This window comes from Larus michahellis, chromosome 1 (assembly GCF_964199755.1).
Source record: "Larus michahellis chromosome 1, bLarMic1.1, whole genome shotgun sequence".
Classification (NCBI taxonomy): domain Eukaryota; kingdom Metazoa; phylum Chordata; class Aves; order Charadriiformes; family Laridae; genus Larus; species Larus michahellis.
The window spans coordinates 26,148,185-26,170,746 of NC_133896.1; the positions used below are offsets into that span (position 1 = coordinate 26,148,185).

Sequence of the window (22,562 nt, forward strand, 5' to 3'; positions counted from 1 at the left end):
AGAAGACTAAATAGGGGAGGAAGTGGGATAATAGGAAAGATTACAGTTCCACTTTGGGATATTTGAAATCTGCATGGCAATTAAGCTATTTGGTGTCGTCTTAGTTCAAAGGTTTGTGTTCTTTCAATCAGGAGAGGAAGCGAGGGCTCTGACTGCTCGCCTTTTGTGCGAGACCGGACGGACGGACAGACAGACAGCCCCTTCCTCCTCTTCTGGCTATAGGTTAAAGCATTCGGCTTCTTAACACGTATTGAACAGAAAGGGCATAGTGGAATGAAAGCCTTCCTGTATGCCTCAGGGAATTGCCCAAATGCCAGAAAATGGCAGGGATTAAAAAACACTGTGTATTCAGTCTTTCTCAGCTGGCTGCAGCTCCCAGCAGCCAAGGGGCCGTCTCCAGCAGCGCGGTCGCTGTGGATCCTGCTCCCAGACGCTGCCCGTGGCTCCTGCTGCTGGTCCTGGCTTCCTCAGCAAGGGATACAGGGAGAATTTGCTTCAGGTAACATTAGATTTCAATGCGTTCGAAGTAATCACCAAGATTCTCCTTAGAGCAAAGCAGGTGCTTCCAGGGAACGCTTTTCACTTGGCAACACCCCTCCCTGCAAACGGTACCCCGCAGCTACCTCTTCCCCTCACTGATGGTGAACCCTGGTTTTGCCACCCATTTCCTACCTGTCTAAAGCCAAACGAGATAAATCCAACCGACCTCCTAAGAGGCAAACACTGGACTTTGTTAATGAGGCCTGCTACAGGATCTAACTCTAAAAATGTGGGTTACATTTGAATTCAGCTATTTCTATCTGGCCATTTTCCCCATCTTTTAACACCCCGTCATCGACTCTCATGAGCTTCCTTTAACAAAAGTAGTTGTCCAATTTATCCTTCCTTAATCTACCTTTAAACATAGCATGGCCTAAAGACCCAAGTTGGCTTGCCCTGGTGATAAACAGAATCAGCAACTGCTGGGCTGTCATTAAGCTGTTTCTCTGGAGGTGGAGGATATAAAAACATTACCTGCTGCAGCTGGTTGCTCAGTAAGCCATTTCGTTTGCTCTGCATGTAGGCATTAGCGCTCCCGCTCTTTGCTGCACGGATTCGAGCAAGTCTGGCTTTCTGTGTAAATAGACAAAAGGAAGAGTGTCACTTGTACTCACATCCATTATTCTGTTTATCTAAAACTGCTAATTGGAATCAGCTGCTTATGAATACCAATATCATAACCACTGAAAGTCTGCATTGCATCTGTCCTCCAGGTGGAGCAAATCGTAAGTGCCTTCCTATTTAAAATGCAAATGACAGAAGTTTTTATTTGTTTGCACGCATCAGCTAATAAGAACAATGATTCTGGAGAAGGGAGTAGACAGATCAGCATGCAAGTGCTTCCATTTTTTTTCATTGCTGCAACTCTGCCACTCCTTATGCTTTGTGGGTCAGGAACATGGGCCTCCATCTCAGCTGCTCCTGCAGTGAAAATCTCTCTAAAGGCGAAGAAATGGTTCAGAAAAACACAATATCGTAACCGCTGTGACCTGTTTTCTCAGAGCCTTCTGCGTTTTCAGAGCAGCAGAATGTGATAGTATGTTTTATGCTGTCTCCCAGCTAGGTTCCTGAATGCTTGCCAGGCCTTTTAAAAGCCTTTTTACCTCTTCATGTCTATTGGTATAATCAGACTTGATACTTGCCATCATAGGTCATAATCCATCCATAATCCGATTTTTCAGAGACTGCAGGCATCAAATTGCTGGGAGAGATTTAAGATTTCTCAGGTGAGCTTCATTGCTTGTGAAAGTGACTTTCATTCCAGAGTAGAAGGTGGTTCATGAATGAAGGACACTTTGCATCCACTGACTTTTGTACAACAGTTAAAAGCCAACATTGGGGGAAAGCATGAAGAAAAGACCCTCTCAACAACTAATATGGAAAACAGAAGCTTTTACGGGATTTCTAGGATGGCATTCTGGTTCTGTGATTTTTGTGGCTGGTTACACGTGTAAGAAGGGAGTCTGGGTTTATCTTCATGCATTGGTTTCTGATCCTGAAAGCCAAATGTTGAGCAGCATCTGGAGCTGAATTGCTGCTGAAGCACAGAAGGAGACACTGTGAAGAACTTAAAAAACCGACTTTGATATATTAATAGGGATTTTCATATCTGCTAATTTCTCAGTGGATATTTTCAGAAAATAGAGGGAGCACTTCCCCCCTTCCCCCCAATTTCTGTGGCATTAAATGTCAGCATGAAATGATCGAAAATCCCTGAACGCTTCTAGCGGGAGGCGTCCTGGTCACTGCAGCCGCCAGTTCTCTCTGGCATGATTAATAATTAACTGCCTATGAGGAATGACTCAACACCACGCTTCTTTGCACTCACAGCCTCAAACTCGCAGATCTTCTCAACAGTGAGCCAAGAAATTCATGACAGCTAACAGCAAACGTGGCTAGAATCTGGGTTGTGTTATATGTCCTGTATTTATTATCTTTTAATTGTTCGGAAAGAAAATAAGATAATGCTGTGCGTGTGTGCATCACCGAGTCAAAAAGCCCGCATGAGAGGCTGTTGTGTGATTTTGCGTGATATTGGCCATTTTAGAATAACACGTTGCTTTGTCACCTTCCTTGGTATGCGCAGCTTTCCAGCTATGCAGTTAACACACCTTATTCTAGTGGTTAGGAGCGAAGTGCCTGAATCACTGGCACAGCGCTTCTGCACGGGTGAATTCCTACCGTCCCCCTCCTCCTGTTAGCACTGAAAGGACACCTGCAGCCCCAGGCTCCATCACCCTGAGTCCCCAAGGGCTGCACTGTGGGTAAATGTCCAGACAGGTCTCTCTCAGCACGGCTGACCGGCCACAGGCAGCCTGGCATGCTGCAGTGAGCCACCTGGGAGGGCTATGGGCCAGGCTGACCTGTGGTCCCCAGGAGCCCACCAGTGGGGGAAACCCTTAACAGCTTCGACCCTCCAGGCTCATCCAGGCACACCCAAGGACGATGATGTGCCGTAACAATGGTTAGGGCTGAGTCCTCATGGATGGCAATTAAAAAATCCCCTTGGGCAGGTAGAAAATAAATAGGTTATTTTCAAGGTGGAGCTCTTCAGACGCAACACCAGCACGACTGGCTGAAGGCTGGGAGAAGAGCATCGCAGAACAGTCATGGGCTGGGACATGTGCACTGGGTTATGTTCATAAATATATTAAAGGTCTCTCTTAGCACTACTGTTTAGCCTTAGGAGCTCGAGACACTTTAGAGATGCTTTTGCAGAGTGCAACGTGGAGTCCCATAAATAAGTGATTTCAGTCACCAATTTTGTAGCTGTGGTACTTTTCAGCGTGCTCTTTATATAGGGAAATTAATTAGGTTTAATGAACAAACATTTTACATACATTAGTTATGCTTTTTCTTTTAGCAGGCATATTCATTTTCTCTTTCAGTGATTGAAATAATAATTATGGTGCAGCACCATTTAATAAGGAAATATAAAAAATATAGCAGTTCATCAGACTGTCCCAATATATCAATGTGCTACAACACGTATAATACGAAGGTTGTGCTTTCCATGAGAAGATTTCAAATTGCTTTGCAAATATGAATTTATTGCATCTTAGAAAGCTTTTGTAAGGTGGAAAGTAATAGCTTACATCTTTCTAGCTGAGACTCATTCAGATGGCCTGAATTTACATCATTTACCAAAGAGAAGACAATACATCTATTACCGACACAGGAACCAGATATTGTGGTGTCCATGCTTATACTTCAGCTTATAGAAAATACTTCTAAAACTGGAGGTGTTTACAAATCCATTAAAATGATTTCTTTCAGTGCTCCTGCCTGATTTATATCAGAGCCTGTAGCATGAGTAGTCTAGTGACTCCTCACATTTCCTATCAAGGAATCATTAAAAGCTCATGTCAGCCACAGGATTTTAAGGGCTGTACACTGGGGATTGAATTCCCCATGAAGGACACCAAAATGATGCGATGACATCAGGAAAACTGTGATTACAGAAGAACTGTTTTTTCCTTTAGTCTGCGAACTGCATTTTCTGCCATGTACAACAGAAAGGCAGTGATAACTGCCCCTTTCAATCACTGCAAAGTCCTTCCTAACTTTCCCCTTTCATGGAATATCTAGCAAAAAAAAAAAGAAAGGATTAAGTTCTGAAGCAGATTATCTTCTTTGCTGTGAGGTTTTTCCCTGCTGGCCACTGAATGCAAAACTTTGATTTTGTTAATTTTGACGTTGTCTAGGACAAAACCAATGTAGCTGAAATACAGTTCTTTAAATTATTCTGATGAAATTCCATCATAATCAACTCATCTGAAACTTCCTAAAGAAACTGATGATCAGCTCTAATTCTTACTGCATCCCTTTTATTTTCACTGAACTTCTCTTTTGAATGCATCACTTTTTAATTCTAGCTTCAAATTTTAAAACTTAGAAGAGGAATTCACTGTTATTCAATAACAGCTGGCTCTGTCAGTTTTAGAAATATAAACATTTATTTTCACAAGGTTTTAAATGCTGCTAAATGTAGCACCGTGGGGTATTTACAACAGCCAGCTTTTAACATTCAAGATGCCCTCAGCTGTCCAGCTGTGTTAAGAGAGAGATTTTATCAGGAACACTTTAGGGCAGGGCTTACTGTGATACTGGGAATCATTTTTGGCAAGAGTCTTTCTTCAATTTGCTAAGAAAGAAGCCTAGGTAGCCTAGGTAATTTAATACTTAGATAGCTCCTACTGTCTTTCTTCTGCTGCTCTCCAGACCATGTAACTATCTTACTACCAAAACTCAAAAATTACTAATTACTTTCCTTATATTTATTATTTTGTAATGATCTTGTACAGTTATAATACAAGAATTCCTTCACAGTCATTCTGTGTGTACTGGTTTTGGCTGGGACAGAGTTAAATTTCTTCATAGTAGCTGTTATGGGGCTATGTTTTGGGTTTGTGATAAAAACAGTGTTGATAAGGCGGGGATGTTTTAGTTACTGCTGAGCAGTGCTTACACAAAGTCGAGGTCTTTCATGCTCCTCAGACTCTCCCAGCATCGAGCAGGCTGGGGGTACAGAAGAAGTTGGGAGGGGACACAGCTGGGACAGCTGATCCCAGCCGACCAGAGGGATATCCCAGACCATATGACATTGTGCCCAGCAATAAACCTGGGGGATGGTGGATGTTGGTGGGGGCTGCTGCTGCTCAGGGACTGGCTGCACATCAGTCGGTCAGTGGTGAGCGATTGTTTTCTTTTGCATCACTTGTTTTTCTTGGTTTTGATTCCCTGCTCCTCTTTGTTGTGTCCAGTCCTGTTCCCTGCCCACCACCCACCTTCCCCTCTTTAAAAAAAAAAAACAAAAACTGTCTTTATCTCAACCCACGAGGCTTTGCACTTTTACCCCTCTGATTCTCTCCCCCACCCCACTGCAGGAGAGTGAGCAAGCGGCTGGGTGGTGCTTAGATGCCTACTGGGGTTAAACCATGACACTGTGGCTCCTAGAGGAATGGCCAACATCATCCAAAAATCATTCACATTGTTGTTTATATCATTTTTTTTGTTTGGCCTTTCATAAATCCATCCTTTATGTTTCCTTTCAAGTGAAAAATCAAGCCCACATTTCATGCTCTGATTTTCTAATTTTCAGTAATTGCAAATAATTGACTTCAGATTAGCTGACAATAATTTATAGTATGTCAGCATGCAGTAGAGAAGAAAAGGCTGCTTACTTTGTACGTTAATGGATATGTAATTAAATAAGGTTCATATATTTGTTGTCGTGCCTTGCTTTCACAATCTACTCAAATTATTTTTCAGTAAACACAAGTTTTATGTGCTTTTGTGCTAAATTCAAAAATCTTGGGTAAATTATTCTGCTAGTTATGCTTCTGCAACCCCACTGAGCCTATCTTGTTTAAGGAAGTCATAACGGCTAGGAGGGTTCCCTACTGCAAATGCTCAGCTCTAGGCTGCCAGGTGCTGTGAAACAGTTGGTGCAATTTATCCTAGAGCTATTTAGATTTATCTAGTAACTAATTATTCATAACTCGACAGATAAATATATCATGTACAATCAATAAATCATAAAGCCAAGCTAATCTTCAGGATATATTTTGCTATGTAAAGGTAGAAGACCATACTCACATGAAAGATTCAGGTTGAATTTTATGTGTTAAGTCAGATTTTGGAGCTAATAGTTTGGGCGTTCTGTTGAGGCACCATGCAAAGTCACTCTTGGGAGAACACAACTAAAATTAAGGCTCCTCCAGTTATCAAGTAATGGGCAGGTGGAGCCGCACTTAGGACTTGCTGGCTAAGAGGATACAAGGCTCTTTCCTTCAAAAGATGCAGAAAACCAGATGTATGGAAAACAGGGAAGGCATCTAGCAAGGAATGCTTTGTTCAGGGTGAGGAGGGCATTGTTGTCATAAGAGTTGCTGAAGTACTTCGGGATGGAGTAGACACCTGTTCTAACAGGGTAGCTGTGCCTCCCTCTTTGCCAGCCCTCTGCTGGTAGTCATCCCAGTGAATCTGGCACAGTGAGATCTAGCCACACCTTAACCTTTGATACCTATCAAATATGAAATAGGAAATTGTATCCAAGCATACCTAAACCTTTATTTTTTCTTTCCTTTCCTCTTCTTTCCTTTCCTTTTTCCGTTCCCCTCCTTTCCTTTCCTTTATACATGGACCAGTCACAACACATCTGTCATGACTTTGACACCTGAAGGCACTTGACGGGCAACGAAAATAACTTGGCTTCTTGAAGTTGTCTCTAGCTGAGAAAAGCTCCACAAATAGGATTCTTCAAAACGGTCTCAGTTATGATAAATCTGCTTGAGGAAAAGGCATAGGAAGACTACAGGGCATAATTAGTTCTGCTCTGAATTCCAATATCTATTTTGGATTATTTATTTAATTATTGTCAGGATAGGTCAAATCCTTATTTTCCAATAGAATAAAATGTTTATTTTACTTTGTTGCTTATTTTAATCTATTTTTTTTTATTTATATTGAAGTCTATCTTAAAAAAATGTATTTCCATGGTTGGAAGCAGGAGCTTCCTTTAAAATCCATTCAAAATAAGATGATATATAAATAAATTTCTCTCTTCTGTCTGGTTCTGAACATTAATGTGCAGCATCTTTTTTCCAAAAAAAGAAAAAAATGGGATTGTCTCATCTTGAATGGCTGTGCAAAACTCAGTAAATTCATATACTGAGGCTCTTGAACAAACCTAATATAAGTGACAAAACTTTTCTTCTGAAAATTGCCAGTGCTCCTGGGACTAGATTTCAGCTCTTCACTGGAGAACTTTCTCTTGAGTTTTCTTATAGCCCAAACATTTTGCCATTTCTGAAGACTACCTTGATTGAACTTCTGTATGAGATATTGATAAAGGAAGTTGCACAATTCAAATATACAACACTCAATCAGATAGAAGCTGTTGTAGCCAGCAGGAGGTACCATCACCTGCAGGGGTTCATGCTGTGCTCCATGAAACAGCGTCTTCTTTCAAGCTTATGTTCTTCAGCCTTAGAGAATAGAAATAATATTGGTGCCTAGAGAAACATTCGTTTTAGAAAACTGTGTAAAGCTTCTATTGTATGGAATGAAGAAGGAATTTCAAACTTCAATAATGTGACCTTCTTGCTTGAATATTCTTATACAATGCAGTAGAAACCTGTGAAATGCAAGGCTATACTTCACAGTTAAATATTGCTAAATATGGACTATACAGTACCTAAGAAGTGCTTTTTGTTGATTTTTTTTCAGTTCATCAAAGCAATACTCAGTTCAACATCTCAGTCATTTTAAATTGGCAGAGATTAGCTTTGCAATAGGAGATATCAATGAAACACACATCCAGTGCTAAGTTAATCAGACCTCAAAGCCATTTTCTCCAAAGCAAGAAGGGCATAAACATGGTCAGAAGAAATCTCTCATCCTTACTGTTGGCATTGTTCTGGGGAGCAGAGGAAAAATGCTTGGCAGGATTGCCATTCATCATTTCATATTCCTGTTCGAAACATATAATGAGCTCACTGTTTTCCGAGGAGAAACAGTCAGTTATTCACTCAAGCAGTTTCTATTCAGGAAGAGATTATGGGGAATATCAGCCAGTCTGCCAATCTAATTTTTGCAAGGTATTTTCTAGTGTCTACCTCTTTTTCACTGGCAAGTGTAAAGCAGGCATAGAAAATTTTGTTTCATGACATGCAGCAGGAGACAGTTTCTAACTGAAGTAAGGTGGTTGGGTCTGCAGTTATTACGAAAGCTCAGAACAGGCACACTGATTGCTGGGATCAAGCAGATCTGTTATCTGTGACTGGCGCAACGCTCGGAGGCACAGTAATGAAGCTCTGTGTTCTGGCTGATATATGCTGTTCTTTCTGTGTCTGCTGCCATTACGCAAACAGAAGTGGGAAAGTTCTCGAAAAAAGCAACGTAGTGTAGAAGTGACGTGTTCCTCTGCATGTTCCAGCTGTGGGAGTGGGGAATGCACAGCTGGAACCAGCACATTGGACAAAACAGCATGCAAAAGGGTGGGTGGAATTAGTAGGGTAGGTAAGGTATAGTATTTGGATCCCTGAAGCAGCATATATTTGAAATACGGTTTCTAGAAAGGTGTGACACTTCTGTGATATGCCCGATTTCCTTTATGGCCATTTTACCCATGTGAAAGCGTTCTTCCAAGATGTGGCCATAAAAGGGTACAATATCTTAGCGTGGGCCTATGACTGACTTCCTTGGCCATGTGCCTCTGTTTCTCCTGGTTTTAAGACTATTCTGAGAATAGTATCACTGTGTACATTTACTTCATTTCCATGAAGAGATCAGCCAAAACGGTGACCTTTCTGGTCAAAGGCCTGAAAGAAATACACAAACATTTTATATCTCTAAACCTGGTGCTGTTGTCTATATCAAGCAGACGCAGCCTGGGACAGCCTGGTCTATCTATGTAGTCCCCAGCCATGCCCTGCCTGCACGCCTCTGCGAGCAGTGATCCTGCTCTCCCTGTACCACTGGAGACTTAGGACTTCTGAAGAGAGGCCATAGGACTACAAAAAGTCCAAGTGGTGACAACCTCAGCCTTGGCAAGGTCCGTGTTGCATCCAGAGCCTTCTGACTGCCACCAGCAGAAGGTAATTGTCATGGTTTCAGTTGGGATGGAGTTAATTATTTTTTTTTGCTAGCAGCTGGTGTCATGCTCTGTTTTGGATTAGGGATGAGAATAGTGTGATAGCACACTGATATATTGGTTGTTGCTGAGCAGTCAAGGCCTTTTCTGCTCCTCACACCGCCCTGCCAGCCAGTAGCCTGGGGGTGCACAAGAAGCTGTGAGGGGACACAGCCAGGACAGCTGACCCCACTGTCCAAAGGAATATTCCATGCCATAGGACATCACACTCAGTGTATAAAGCTGAAGGAAGAAGAAGGAAGTGGTAGACATTTGGAGTTATGGCATTTCGTCTTCCCAAATAACCGTTACGCTTGATGGAGCCCTGCTTTCCTGGAGATGGCTGAACACCTGCCTGCCGATGGGAAGTGGTGAATGAATTCCTTGTTTTGCTTTGCTTGCATGCGTGGCTTTTGCTTTACCTATTAAACTGTCTTTATCTCAACCCATGAGTTTTTTCTCACTTTTACTCTTCTGATTCTCTCCCCCATTCAAACTGGGGGGACTGTGGGAGCAGCTGCATGGTTCTAGCTGCCAGCTGGGGTTAAACCACGACAGTAATGCATCTTGACTCTCTTATTGGGGCTTCAGGTGCCAACGGAGGCTATCTGAGCTGCTTAGCATTATAAGGTTGGGTGAAGTGGATCAGGACTAGTATTTTGGCAGTGATGCGGAAATGAAGGTGACTACCCAGGCTTGGCTGTATCTCTGCTGGCAAATAGTTCTTCCTGGTTGCTGACCTTGCCATACGGGTCAGGGAGGGAAACAGTCTTGTTGTAGAGATGGCTGATATTTTAGTGAGAGATTCAGGAAATCAAGGAAGCTGGAAAAAACGACTTTTCTTTCAGCATTTCCTGATTAAGCTCTTTTTCTGAAGCCTTTAAGCAAACTAGAGCTGAGAAGACGAGTTCCCCAATAATCAGATTCCCCAGAGACTGAACCTGGGAATTAAACACATGGATTAGTGAAGCAGGCTGTTAGGACAGACATTAGAAATCATTATTAGTTGGGTTTTTTTGTTGGTTGTTTTGTTTTTCTCAGAAGACTCTGGTGGAAAGAAGGTCTGCCTGAAAAACAGAAAAATCTTCAGTGGGTGGGACTGCAGCTATTGCCTGAAAATACTAGATCTAGCCTAACTAGTAGGATGAATTACCACAATAATAGATCTGTAAATTTTGACAGAAAAGATAAATGAACAGTTTTTGGTGGGTTTTTTTTTGTTCCCCTCCCCCCCCACATTATTTGTACATAGGACATGGGCTAGGCATGTAGTACATATATATAGTAGTCCCTTTGCTAAGAAATATGTTTAGGGCACACACCATATGTAAAGTGACATTTTATATATTGCTCAACAACAACAGGGGGAAAAATTAGGAGCTCACCTTTTGTGCCCTGCGCTTGTCTGCTCGTTGATTCTGGTGGTAGATACGGCTGAAGTTGGAGACAATTACAGGAACCGGCAGAGCGATGACCAAGACCCCACTCAGGGAGCATATTGAACCAAAAATCTTACCAGCTATTGTCTTCGGCACCATGTCACCATACCTGGGTTAAAGAAAACAAAAGGCTTAGTGAAGACAAAATCTCTTTTAAGTATTGAATTTCAAGATTAATTAATTGCAGAATAGATTATACTTCTCTTGCAAATCATACTCGCTGCATATAAATAATAATTTATACACATATGCCTACACATACAGCATGCCCATAGTTGTGCACACATAATTTTAATTTGAGGCTAATATTGGTTATTCTGTCCATCAAACTGTGGGCATCTATGTTTTGCCTGCTGTAGTCTTCCCAGGCTGCCTCTATTGCAATGAAGAGAGAGTGACCTTGCTAAGGTAAAAAAAAAAAATATTGTTGAAGTTAAGTCCTTATTCTGCTTGTTGGAAGAGCTCATCACTTTCCATCAGCAAGATCCTAGGGAGAGCACTTGGTAAGTTAGATGCCAAGCTGAATAATCTGCTATCCCACTGAAGTTGATAAAGTACTTTAATTTAGGAAGGTAGCACATTTTTGGAACAGGTTGCCCAGGAGATTGTGGACTTTCTGTCCTTGGAGATTTTCAACAGTTGGCTAGACAAAAGCATGACTGACCTAATCTATTGTTGTTGATAGGCCTTCTTGGAGTGGGAGGCTGGACCCGCTGACCTCCAGAGGTCCCTTCTATGGTTTAGATGAAAGCAAACCCCAAAAACTCAAGACACAGGAAAGCAACAAAACAAATTCTAACTGCGAATTCTGTCAGTGCTCAAAATTACTAAGGCTACCACCTTTCTTTATGATGCTGGATGTTGCTTTGTCCAGCAAGTAAGAACATAGTGCTACTGCAACATGTAAAGGTGTTCCAGTGACAGCTTATCAAGAGATATCAGCCCTTTGCACTCTGTAGGTTGCCATATTCTATAGGACAAGTACAGAATTACATACTACAGAGTTTAATAAAGAGATAAATTACTTTCAAGTACCATTCTGTTTTTAACTTTACTGGATTTTTAGTTGTTATTAATAAACATTGATTGTAGCATGTGAGTTTAGTATGCTTGTGAGCAGAGAGAAAACATTTCCTATTGCAAAGAATTTATAAACTGTTAACACAAGAAAAGGTAAGAAATAAAACTGCAAGAGGGGCAGGGTTTGGAAAACGCTATCTGCAAAACAAAATATGTCTGTTCATCAGGAGTTGGAAAAATAATAGAGAAGATGGAGGAAAGTCTTCAAGTCACATTGTCCAAATTGTGAACCTAATCATGAGAAGGAGGGGGTGAGGGGGTGAGGATATCAGATGATGGACAATATATATGGAGTTGCAGAACACCTTCTAGCAATGAGTGCTCCACATATGTCAAAAGGAGATTATGTATCAACTTGGTGAAGATGAATGGTTTGCATTTTGTAAGATGAGGAAGGTGTTTAACATAAATATTCAAATAAATTGTCATGCAGGCAGATATAATATAGATGACCAAGTCTTAGACTATTGGCAAAGATTATGTTGTGTAAAATAAATTTTTAGTTGCTGTACAAACCATGCCCAAGTGTAGAATATTCACAGGAAAAAATGCATTATTTCTATCAATAACACCCCCCCACACACCTGCTCATAATTTGAATGCTTTTAGTTTCTGATTTTGTGACATGCAGGACTGAATAAAAAGACATAATGTAACAGAATACAACTTTTAAATCATTAATATAGCTGATCGTAATGACAAGATGTATAAAACTGGAAAAATACTAGAAAGAGCGTTCACATCAACACTTGCACCTCACAACATAGGCATTTTTGATGCTTATCTTCCTAAAGCCAGAGCTGACTATCAGCTGTCAGGAGCGATGCATGCCCAGCTCTTCTTTCCTTTGGGCAGGGAAGGGGATAAATGACCTTCCAAGGTCCTTTTGACAAACGGGATCCCCAACACCTAACTAACCCCAGCTTTATTTTCAGCTGGAGCAGTGAGGTGAGCAGTGGGCATGGGGCCAGGGCGGCGAGCTTAGGGGACAAGTCCTAGGATCACATCCCAGATAAATATTGCTAGTTTACCGTTATTTTTTGCCGTTTTACTTTGTCCTTTTAGATATGATCCAAGTATTATCTTAAATTGAATCAAAGTGTATCAACATAAGGCTGTTCAAAAGGCAACACACACCTGGCACAACCAGGTCTTGGAATGCAAAATTTACACATGCCCAGCACCACTAGTTAAGATCTCTTTAACTAGAAACCTATATTTAGATGCCCGTCACTTGAAATGCTAAATTGCTGAACCTTCATAAGCTCACGTTGTTACCGACGGCTGCTGTGGACAGAAGGCATTTCTGGCTCTAATTAATTTGGTTTGAAGTTGCTCAGGGATACAGTTCATCCTGTAGATAATGTGACACTATAATTATGTGAATCAAGTGTGGACTGATGCTTTAGGAGTAGTGACAGGAACTATTAGCTGATCCATCCCTAACACTTCAGTATTTATGTGTGGACCTAGCTACTGAGATAAGGAGGTGCCTTTTCACAGTGTTTCAGTGTTACGGAGTGAAATAAAAAAATTAGGATTGTTTGATACATGAAGGTATTTTGCAAGGTTTTTCTTACTTTCTGGGCAAAATGACAGGTAGATGGATATACTGCTTATTGTTAAATAGCTTGCTTTTGATTATTTTTCTATTTCAGCTTGGATAAGTTGTAGTATGGTGACATTTTCCAAATGTAATGTTGTTTGTCCATTGTTTAGTGCTAGTAATATCTTTCACATCATTAATAATTCTTACATAATTAGTTTTTCTCCTGATGATAAACACTGTGTCAGAGATGTTTAAATAAAGTTATGGTCAGAAAAAATTACTTCCAAGAAATGAGCCTTCCTGCACAGAGTAAGAGAAATATATTTGCTCACTTTTGTGACAAAAGAGAGTTTTTACTACATTTGCCCTGGTTAGCCTTGCTCTCCTTTGGGACAGTGACACAGATTTTAGTCTAGTGCAGGCATGACCAGAACTGTTAATGAAGTTCCTCCTGCTGGTTTAAATGTTACCTTTAATTATACCTCATATATCACTGAATATCACCAATGGAAGTGGATGACGTAAAATGAAGTGAAAATTTCTTCCTTTTACCCCACCTGCGATTGCTCTATCCGTTGGAAAGTCTAAACTGTGGTAGCCTCGTGGTGTTTGTATTTCAAAGTGGAAAAATTATACTTGATCTCTAAAACAAATTCTAAATTCTGCAGAAAATCTGATCCCTTCAGTCATGGAGACACAACAAATACGGAATCTTATTAAGCAATTTTCACAGAGTCACTTTTCAAAAGGGAACTATTTCAAGGTTTTATCTAGTGCTACCCTGCTTGCCACACTGCTCCTCAGGCTGTAACTCCAAACATATTCTCCTTCACATGCCTCGTTCCTAGTTGCAGTCTTTTCATAGCTTTGTATATAGCCTGTTCCTGTTATTGTGGCCAAAGTTCAAGGCAGTCTTTGGGTATTTATGATTTGTACCGACAATCTGATTTTGTAACGTCGAAAGTGTCATCCCAATATTGTATGCTCTGGATGAGTGAAGAAAAAGAGATGTCGTACTGATCCCTGTTATCAGTCAGGTGCATTCTACTTCATTAGCCAAAAAGGGAAGGGAAAAGGCTATGACAAACTAGATGTGTCAATCAAGTTTTATCAAATCACAAGTCAGAAACTACATGATCAAACTAATGCCTAGGTTTCACTAGACGTAGTCCAGCCAGGTCAGGCGTGTGCTGTTGCTTGCGGTCTGTGGGTATCTGTTCGCTAAGTGACATCGTACGGGGATGGATGGATTTGAAGGCACCTGCGTTTGTCTCAGTGGTTTATATTCAACAGGTGAGAGACCACTTTTGCATATTTGACTCCTCACTGCAAGGGAAGCCAGCAGGCCAGTGGATTCCTTTATTTTGCAAATACTGCATCTCTCAGAGTACTGATCTGAGTAACATGGGCATGATCTCTTACAGCTTTGCATGACAGATCTGGGGGCATGAAATGCAGCTTGAAACACGCACAGAAAGCTGAGCTATAGCAGGAACTTGGGAAATGTGATTGCGTTTGTGTTTACAAATGTCCAGTCTGTAACCTAAGCATTGCCACGTCGGAGCTTACCTGTGGACATCCACCTGCCAAAGCAACACTGCTTTTATAACTGATGAGTGGAATATACCTGATGTTCCATACCCATAATTCAAGAAATCTCAGACAACAGAGGTTGTATTTGTGGTATCACCAGCTATTTGCCTTATTCCTCAATCTAATAAAGACTGGTTTTTGATGTTTCTAAGATGGAATATTTCATAAGTCAAAGGTCTGAATTATAATTAAAACGAGTCGTATTTTTTGGCCATTTTTCCTTGATGTGAGCAGAGAAGGTCTTTAATAATCTTAACAAACGAGAAGGACGATGCTGCTTATTTAATTTCTGATTGTTTGTTGGAACACAGGAGTAATTTTTTTCAGGTGAAAAATAAATTTATTTTGGAGGATAAAATAAGTAATCACAGAAATTTTAATTTAGCAATATTTTTCTGTGTGTTTGACACATTAGAAATGAATATTTGGAATAGCCTACTTCAAACAGAAACACGACCGCCCTCCAGATAACCTTTACAGCACAACTCTGAGACTATAGGAAATACATAATAGGAATAAATCCAGGATGTGCATTTTTACAAAGATCAAACAGTTTAGGCTGATACTGGCAGAAATAGCCAAGGAAAAAAGATCAATATTCAAAACCCCTAGACGCAATAACGTTTACTGTCACTAGAGGGCGAAAACGCCATTACAATAAATGCTAATGCAAAAACATTTTTAAATACGTGTTACAAATACATGTGCCCTGTCCCACCTCCTTCGCATTCATTTACATTCTTTAAAAAAAAAAATTACATTGATTGAGGTCTGTAGTCTGCTCCCATCTTGTTTGCTGAAAAGGAAAGCTAGTAACATTTCTGTTTTCAAACTTGTAAAACATGTCAGAAAATAATGTAGCTGTAAAATAAACAAAAAGTCATTGAAATTACCTTGGTAATATTTATTTTAAAAGCAAGGGAATTTATGACCAAAGAACAATGAAAACAGTACGAAATCCATGGAAACAAAACAAACATTGTAGAAGACAGCACGGCACATTTTTTTTCACGTGTGGGAGACAAATCACGTTTCCCAGTGGATTTATCATGTCATCCAGGCAAAGTTCAAGCTTTTTGAGCTGGAGCTGATGAACAGACTGGTGTCCTGCCTTGCCAGGACAAGGTCCCATCCTCCAGCTGCCTCCTTGCTCTGGGCAGGGTCGGTGCTTTACCCACCTGGGTGGGATGATGATGCACCTGCCCTCTTGCTTCCCATCTGGGCTGGTGGCCAATTTCTGCTCTCCAGGAGGCACAGGCAGAGCCCCAGAGGATGCTCTGGTGAGACTCTCAGCGAAGATTATACAGTTGCTCATCGGCCCATGTGTTTAGGCATCCAGCCACCCAGTCGAGCACGCACTTGCATGCCGGCAGAGGGGGAGAAGGCAAGAAAAGCAATTCCTAGCCTCTCTGACACTAACAGTAATCATGATGAATCTGCAGCCTTACCTAGGTCTTAAAATAGCTTAATGACTTTGGAAAAGTAATTTCTAATAATACAAAATATTGCTGTTCATGTGAGATGCGGAACATTACATAGATTATTCCAAATTTTATTCCAGCCTAGGGAGATTCTGCATCGAATTGCAAATAATGTTCCCAGCTGCTTTTACTGCTGCAAAGGGCCCTCTGTTGCAATAGCCCTCTCTTCTGCTCAGTAGTGATGGACGTGGTCCCCTCTGGGGTCCACAAATGTTCCTCCAAGAGCTGGCTAGAATGATTGTTCATGAATGATGAAAACCACATCTGCTTCTCAAGAGTGGCAGGGCTCCCTGGGCTTTCCAGCCTGCAGTGCAAGAGAGGCAAACTATTGCCCCTGCACCTGGCTGAGTTTGCAGTTTCTGAAATATCAAATTTCTAATATATAAAATTTCTAATAAAATTCAGGGATTTTCTTTTGTGTGTGTGTGTGTGTGTGTGCACCAGGGCTTTCATCCAAGAAACTTAAATAGATTTGTAAAGGTGGGCTTTAGTACTTAGAGGTCAAAGTAAAGGAACTTTTCAATGGAAAAGTTGAAAGATTTGCCTAAGGAATCACTCGCAGCTTCTTGCAGTCAAGACAGAGATACAGATAACCAAATTCCTTCTGTTCTTGTTTACCATAAAGTACTAAATCCAAAAAGGTAAAAAAAAAACTTATTTTTTGTCACGTCTCCCTCACTCCATAGGAAAAGCTCATATCCTAACTGTTCCTGAGCCGCTGCAAGGCATCACAGAAGTGTGATGTCCCCCCCTATGTTGAATGGGGGCTATTTAAACTACCAGAGCTACGGCTCAGCTGATTCCTACCAGCTTTATGTATTGCAGTTACACAGGCATACTACTGAGATGGTGTTTTGGTTTGTTTATTTCCCAGACTTCAGAGACAAAAATGAGTATGTTTGTTTTTAGGAAAAAGAGAATATTTCTGAATGCATCAGACACTTTTTATGGCTAAGCAAAGAAACGTAGCAGAGAAACTATTCTTGGTGCAAAATTTGCAAGCTGCCTTTCCTAAATCACTTAAATCGTGGTGGTTCTCACAATGCACTGGCCATCATCCACACTCACAGGTGAAAATGGGCACCTTTTTTAGAGTTTGCAGGCAAAGGGACCTTCATACAACCTTTCACATGGTTGAATGCATCTGTGGCAAATGCAGGTGCCCTCACCCTGAGTGGCCCCTGCCAGTGCCTGAGTCCTCTCCTACCGAAAGGCGACACTGAGACATGACAATTCCTGCTGAGGGTCTCTACACGCCAAGGCAGGCAGTGGCTTGCACTTCCAAACCCCTTTTTGGCTTTTGTTTTTAATGATGTGACACCACGGCCCATTATGGAGTACCTCAGAATTGAGGCTTCTGATGGAGATACTTACCTGGTGAGTGACCCACCAAGTATTTGGTGGGGTTTTATGCTTAGTACAGTGGATGGAGGACTGTAAATCAACAATAAAATTCATCATCACGCGCGTCAGAAAGGAGGAGTGACTGGTTAATCTCTGCCTTTGTGCTATCATGGATGCGTGAATTAACCAATCAATCATCTCAACTAATTCCCTTCGCAATAAGGCTAGCTCTAGGACTAAGCAGATATGCTGCAAGGAAGCAAATTCACTTAGTCACTTTAACTTCGAGACTGGTTTAAAAAAGACCATCAGTGAAGAACAGAAACTATCCATTTTGAGAGTAGAAAAAGAGGTGCTATGCATAAAGCAATATTATAGCGATGTCAAATTATATCTGACAATTGCAAAATGGTGTCCTTGTCTAAGGAAGGTGCTGTAAATTGTTATAAAGCTGTTCCCTAGAGTTTCCAAGCTGCTTGGTGACTAAATGCTGGCAAGTTGACACTAATTAGTCATTCATTTCAACATTACATCCAACAACAGATAATTTAAATTGCTACTGGTAATAGGTTAAAGTGGAATTTAAAAATAAGCTGTGTTGCCTTAGGATTCAACCTGTACATTTACGACTTGAAAAGTATCTAAATTGCTGTTTAGGAGCTAATTCTATTTTTAAACACCACTGTATGTGAATGTGAAATGATGCAGGGCTAGATTTGTAAGAATGAGACAGAGGTAAGTAAAAAAGTCTTCATTTCCTAAAATCTTCTTTAGTCCTAAGAATACTATGTGTAATTAACATAGAATTCATTTATTACTTTGTTGTATTACTTCAGAATTTCAAGCCTTTAAGATACCATGATGACAAGCAGAGAATAAATGCTTGGCTGGATAATTATTCATAAGATGGTACAAATGATTGCAGGAAGAATATACTTCTCCTCTGTCACTCAGATACTTTGTATTTTCTGGGGCCTGATGTAGACAGTCCCTTTTTTCATTCTATTTTATGTGAAGCTGAATGTAACTCAAAGAAAAAAAAAAAAAAGACAATTTGATCTTTGCTCCTGCAATTCTGACTTACTTCCCTAAGAGAAAATGTTCCAAGGTCTTCGCTCCTAAAAATCAATGGCTTATATCACCTATTTAGTCAGGATCTAATTTTTCAATGGTTCTTTTGTCAGTGCAAGCACCCGCACGCAAACATATATATAGGATGAAATGACCAGCTCAAGGCTTAGAAATGAACAAAAGATTGCCAGTAATAGGTCAGACAAAATCTTCACCCACCCTAGAATTCAGTCTCCAAAATTGAACCTGAAGCAAACAAACATCTAGGGAAAAAGAGAAGGCTAAATACACATGATTCTTGAATGCTCTTCCATCTTCCAACCACTTACAAATAATTCAAGAAGTACCAGAACTGTAATTTCTTTGCAGTAAGTGATCCTTAGTGGATTGCACTTCCATGGGCATTATTTTATCCCCTTAAATCCGTGCACATTTTTGGCATTCACAACACCGTTTGGCAGTTCCTTGGTCAGTGTACTTTTGACTGTTCTGGCTGCTGTTCCTTGCTTCGTATGATGCCCCCAGCCAGCTCCTTGTATTCAAAAAAGCAGCTGGTGCGTGATCTCTAGCCACCCTCCTCCTGCTACTTGTGTTTTCATACTTATTTACCTTATGTCTTTTCTAGCCTTTCAAATCCTACTCTGTTCATACAGATTCCGCTCCCTAAATTTGATGACACCTTTTGCCCTTCTCTGAATCTTCTCCAATCCTTTTATACTATTTACAAGAAAACAAGACCAGAACTGCACGCAGTTTTCAAAGAAGAGGTAGGGACAAGTTCAGAATAGCTTTTTTTTCTGGTGCCAAATTGTACAGTGAGCCACTGTTATTCACAATGTTAATATGTGATTTCTCAGCCCTGTTATTTCTCTGTCCATATCTTTACTGGTGGGAGCCGGTAAAATTTGCCTTATTTCCCAGATCTCTATCACTGACAGAGGAAAAGGAGCTGTGAGGCTTCCAGCACGGCATGGGGGTTTGGATCACCATCATGACACAATCCTTACAAAATGATCAGCAAAACGGCAGAGCTCACCCAGCACCTGTGCTAACCAGAGGAAGAAAATGCCCTCCTAGATTTGTACCGACATTTAGGTTAAAAGAAATTAATCTTTGTTTGTCCTGTGAATACGAATTTTTAGGGTTTATTTTTTTCTTTTTATTTAATTTTCTTAGTTCTGTCAGAAAATCCTCTCTTGGGACAACTGTACTAAAAACCAATACAAAGTTAAGAGAGAGTGTTTTATTATATCATGGAGAAATGGAGAAATAGGCACTAGGATGAATGCACACCAATACCAAATGCTCAACATTTTAAATAAATTGATACAAATACAACAGAGTATAAAGAATTTCCAGCAGTTCCTACTTGAGACATTAACTGGAAGCAACATGGCCATCAGGATGTAAAAGGCCCCACCTTCAAAAGTAGCACCACCTCTATCCACTCTTCACATTAAAGGTTAGGGGTAAAGGATGGGCAATGCCTTCAAGTAAGGGCCTGGCCATCGCACCCAGTAAAAAAATTAACAAAGAACCCATAATAAAGGTGGTAAACAAGAACAATGTGAGATTTATTGACTACGCCAAGGTTGGCTGTAAAGAGAGTTCAGTTGCAGGCTCCATTGATTCCCAGCAGGGTGGACGAGCATTTGACACATCCTCCCTGGGAAACAATTCCAAAGGCAGCTGCTAAATATCACCCATCTCCTCTACCTGGCCTTGCTTCGTGGGTGCTCTGCTCCCTCAGACACCTCATGAGCACGTGGAAGATGACAACACCACACTTTTGTGCATTCTAGGAACACACTGTTTAGTAAAACCTTTCAGCATCGTGACTGAAATTAGGATTGAGCTGTGAAGCAAAGATTTCGGTACAGACTCAAATGTACCTTTCTGAAGCCCAGGGGTATGTTTTGATGTGCCACCTTGCTTCAGTGGAAGGGAGGAGAGAATCTTCCTATTAGCAGTATGATTAGATACAGTCTGGGTCCATTGTTACTGTTTCATCCCAGAAATATTGCTGAAAAATTTATGTAATTAATTTCTCCTACAGATTTTTCTTTTAGTTGCAATACTTGTGCTAAATAGCAGCCAAGTCGAAACAAAGCATTGATCTGCCAATACATTCCTAAATTTCTCTTGAGTATATATTAGCCATCAGGTCAAACTGCTCCAAGTATAAATCACATTAACACTAGAAAAGCACTGTGGAAGTTTGCAAGGACAGCCATGCCTTTTTTGTGACAGCTACTGGGCACAGCGCTGAGATCAGTGAGCTGATCTCGCTTGGGAATCAAATCCAGCTGCTCCCACGTTCAAGTAAAACTCTGACTGACAGAGGTTTTAGCCACTGCTGGCATTAATGCTGTTCAGCGCTCTAATGGGCAGATCAAGATCTAGGGACCCTTGTTTTGCCTTTTATTTTTTTTCCAGCAAAGAACTAAACAAAGTCCCCAGTGCGCAGTACTGGTTTGTCTTCACCCTTTGGCACGTCTTGTAACTGAAAACCATTCTGTTTTTTCTTCCACATATTTAATCCCATTAGATAACACTGGATTTTAATATGTTAAAATACTGATAGCAAATATTACTTCAAGAGCACTTTTGAAATATTAACAGAATTACTTCCTTCTCTTTAAAAATAATCAGAACGCCCCATCCTCCCAGCTTTCTCTTTATTACTTGTTTTGCTTCAAATATTTTCACCTCACTTGAAAACAGGCTATTGTGTCACCTTCAGCACTGGCCAATTAGGCCAAGATAATTTTTTTGCTTGCCAACACAACTACCGATGGACCAGCATTATTTTTACATTCCTTCAGGCAAAGATGAAAAACACAAAATAGCTTGTGTCAGTGTGACACTGTTACTGGCCTAACTCTCTAGGGATCTCTGCCAAATATTGAATACTTCAGTTGATTTTTCTCTAATGCTAACTCTAAATCCATTAAACCAAGAGTAAAAACTACTCTAGTATATTTTTATACGTGCATGCACACACCCCTATATATTACATATATACACAGGCACTTAGGTAAGACTAAGAACTTTCCCTTTAAAGTAATAATAATTCCTTTGTACTACTTCTGTGCACTAGAAGATTTACACAGTCCAGGATCTTAGTGTCCCTTTCTAGCTAGTAGTCAAAAGAATAATTTTTCTGAGAATATCTACTTTTATTTTGCCTCCAAAATTCAGCTTTTTCCTCTTTCATGACATTTTTCATGCCTTTCTACTTAGAATACATTTGAAAAAACACATCACTGGAAGTTACTACCTGCAACAGACTAGTTATTATTTTCTCCTTTGGTCTAATTGTCTTTTTTTCTCTTTTCCAATTTTCAGGGATTTCTGAGCTTGCTCGGATAAGTCTAGGAAAAATGAAACAATTCACCTCCTCCAAGCCCAGCAAAACAAAAACCTCGTCTGAGTTCACTCAAGGCTCCTCACAACTCAGCTTTCCATCAGTGCTAAATCACCCCAAACCTTGAAAGAAGGAGGGAATGCTCTAGCGTTCAATCCTCTTAGTTTCCTGGCACACTAATTCATTTCAGCTGAGCGTAGTTATAACCCCTTTCTTGCAAAGAAACCTAAAGCTTGTGTGAGCTGCTCTGCCCATGGACATCTTAACCCTCACCCTCCCAGCTGCCAGGCACAGCCTCTGCAGGCTGTAAAAGCCGGGCTTTACATAGTTTATATAGTTTAAATAGGGAAATTTGTAATTATTACACATGAGAAGTATTGGATCAATGGTTAGGAGACTAAAGTCCTCTCTTCATTGGATTGTGCAGCGTGGAGTTTGAATGCTTCACCACACCGGCTTTGAG

The 22,562-nt window shown here is 40.6% G+C and overlaps 1 protein-coding gene across 4 annotated transcripts in view; it reads right to left on the reverse strand.

Annotated features, from left to right (window-relative positions):
• The window catches only part of KCND2 (potassium voltage-gated channel subfamily D member 2), a 286,849-nt gene that overhangs the window by 10,228 nt on the left and 254,059 nt on the right, over positions 1-22,562 (reverse strand). For all 4 annotated transcript variants that reach the window (XM_074600526.1, XM_074600348.1, XM_074600619.1 and 1 more), the window contains 2 exons: positions 10,561-10,723; positions 1,015-1,113 (listed from right to left, as the gene is read on the reverse strand). In XM_074600526.1, the coding sequence (XP_074456627.1) occupies positions 1,015-1,113; positions 10,561-10,723 (262 nt within the window). The remainder of the gene's footprint in view (positions 1-1,014; positions 1,114-10,560; positions 10,724-22,562) is intronic.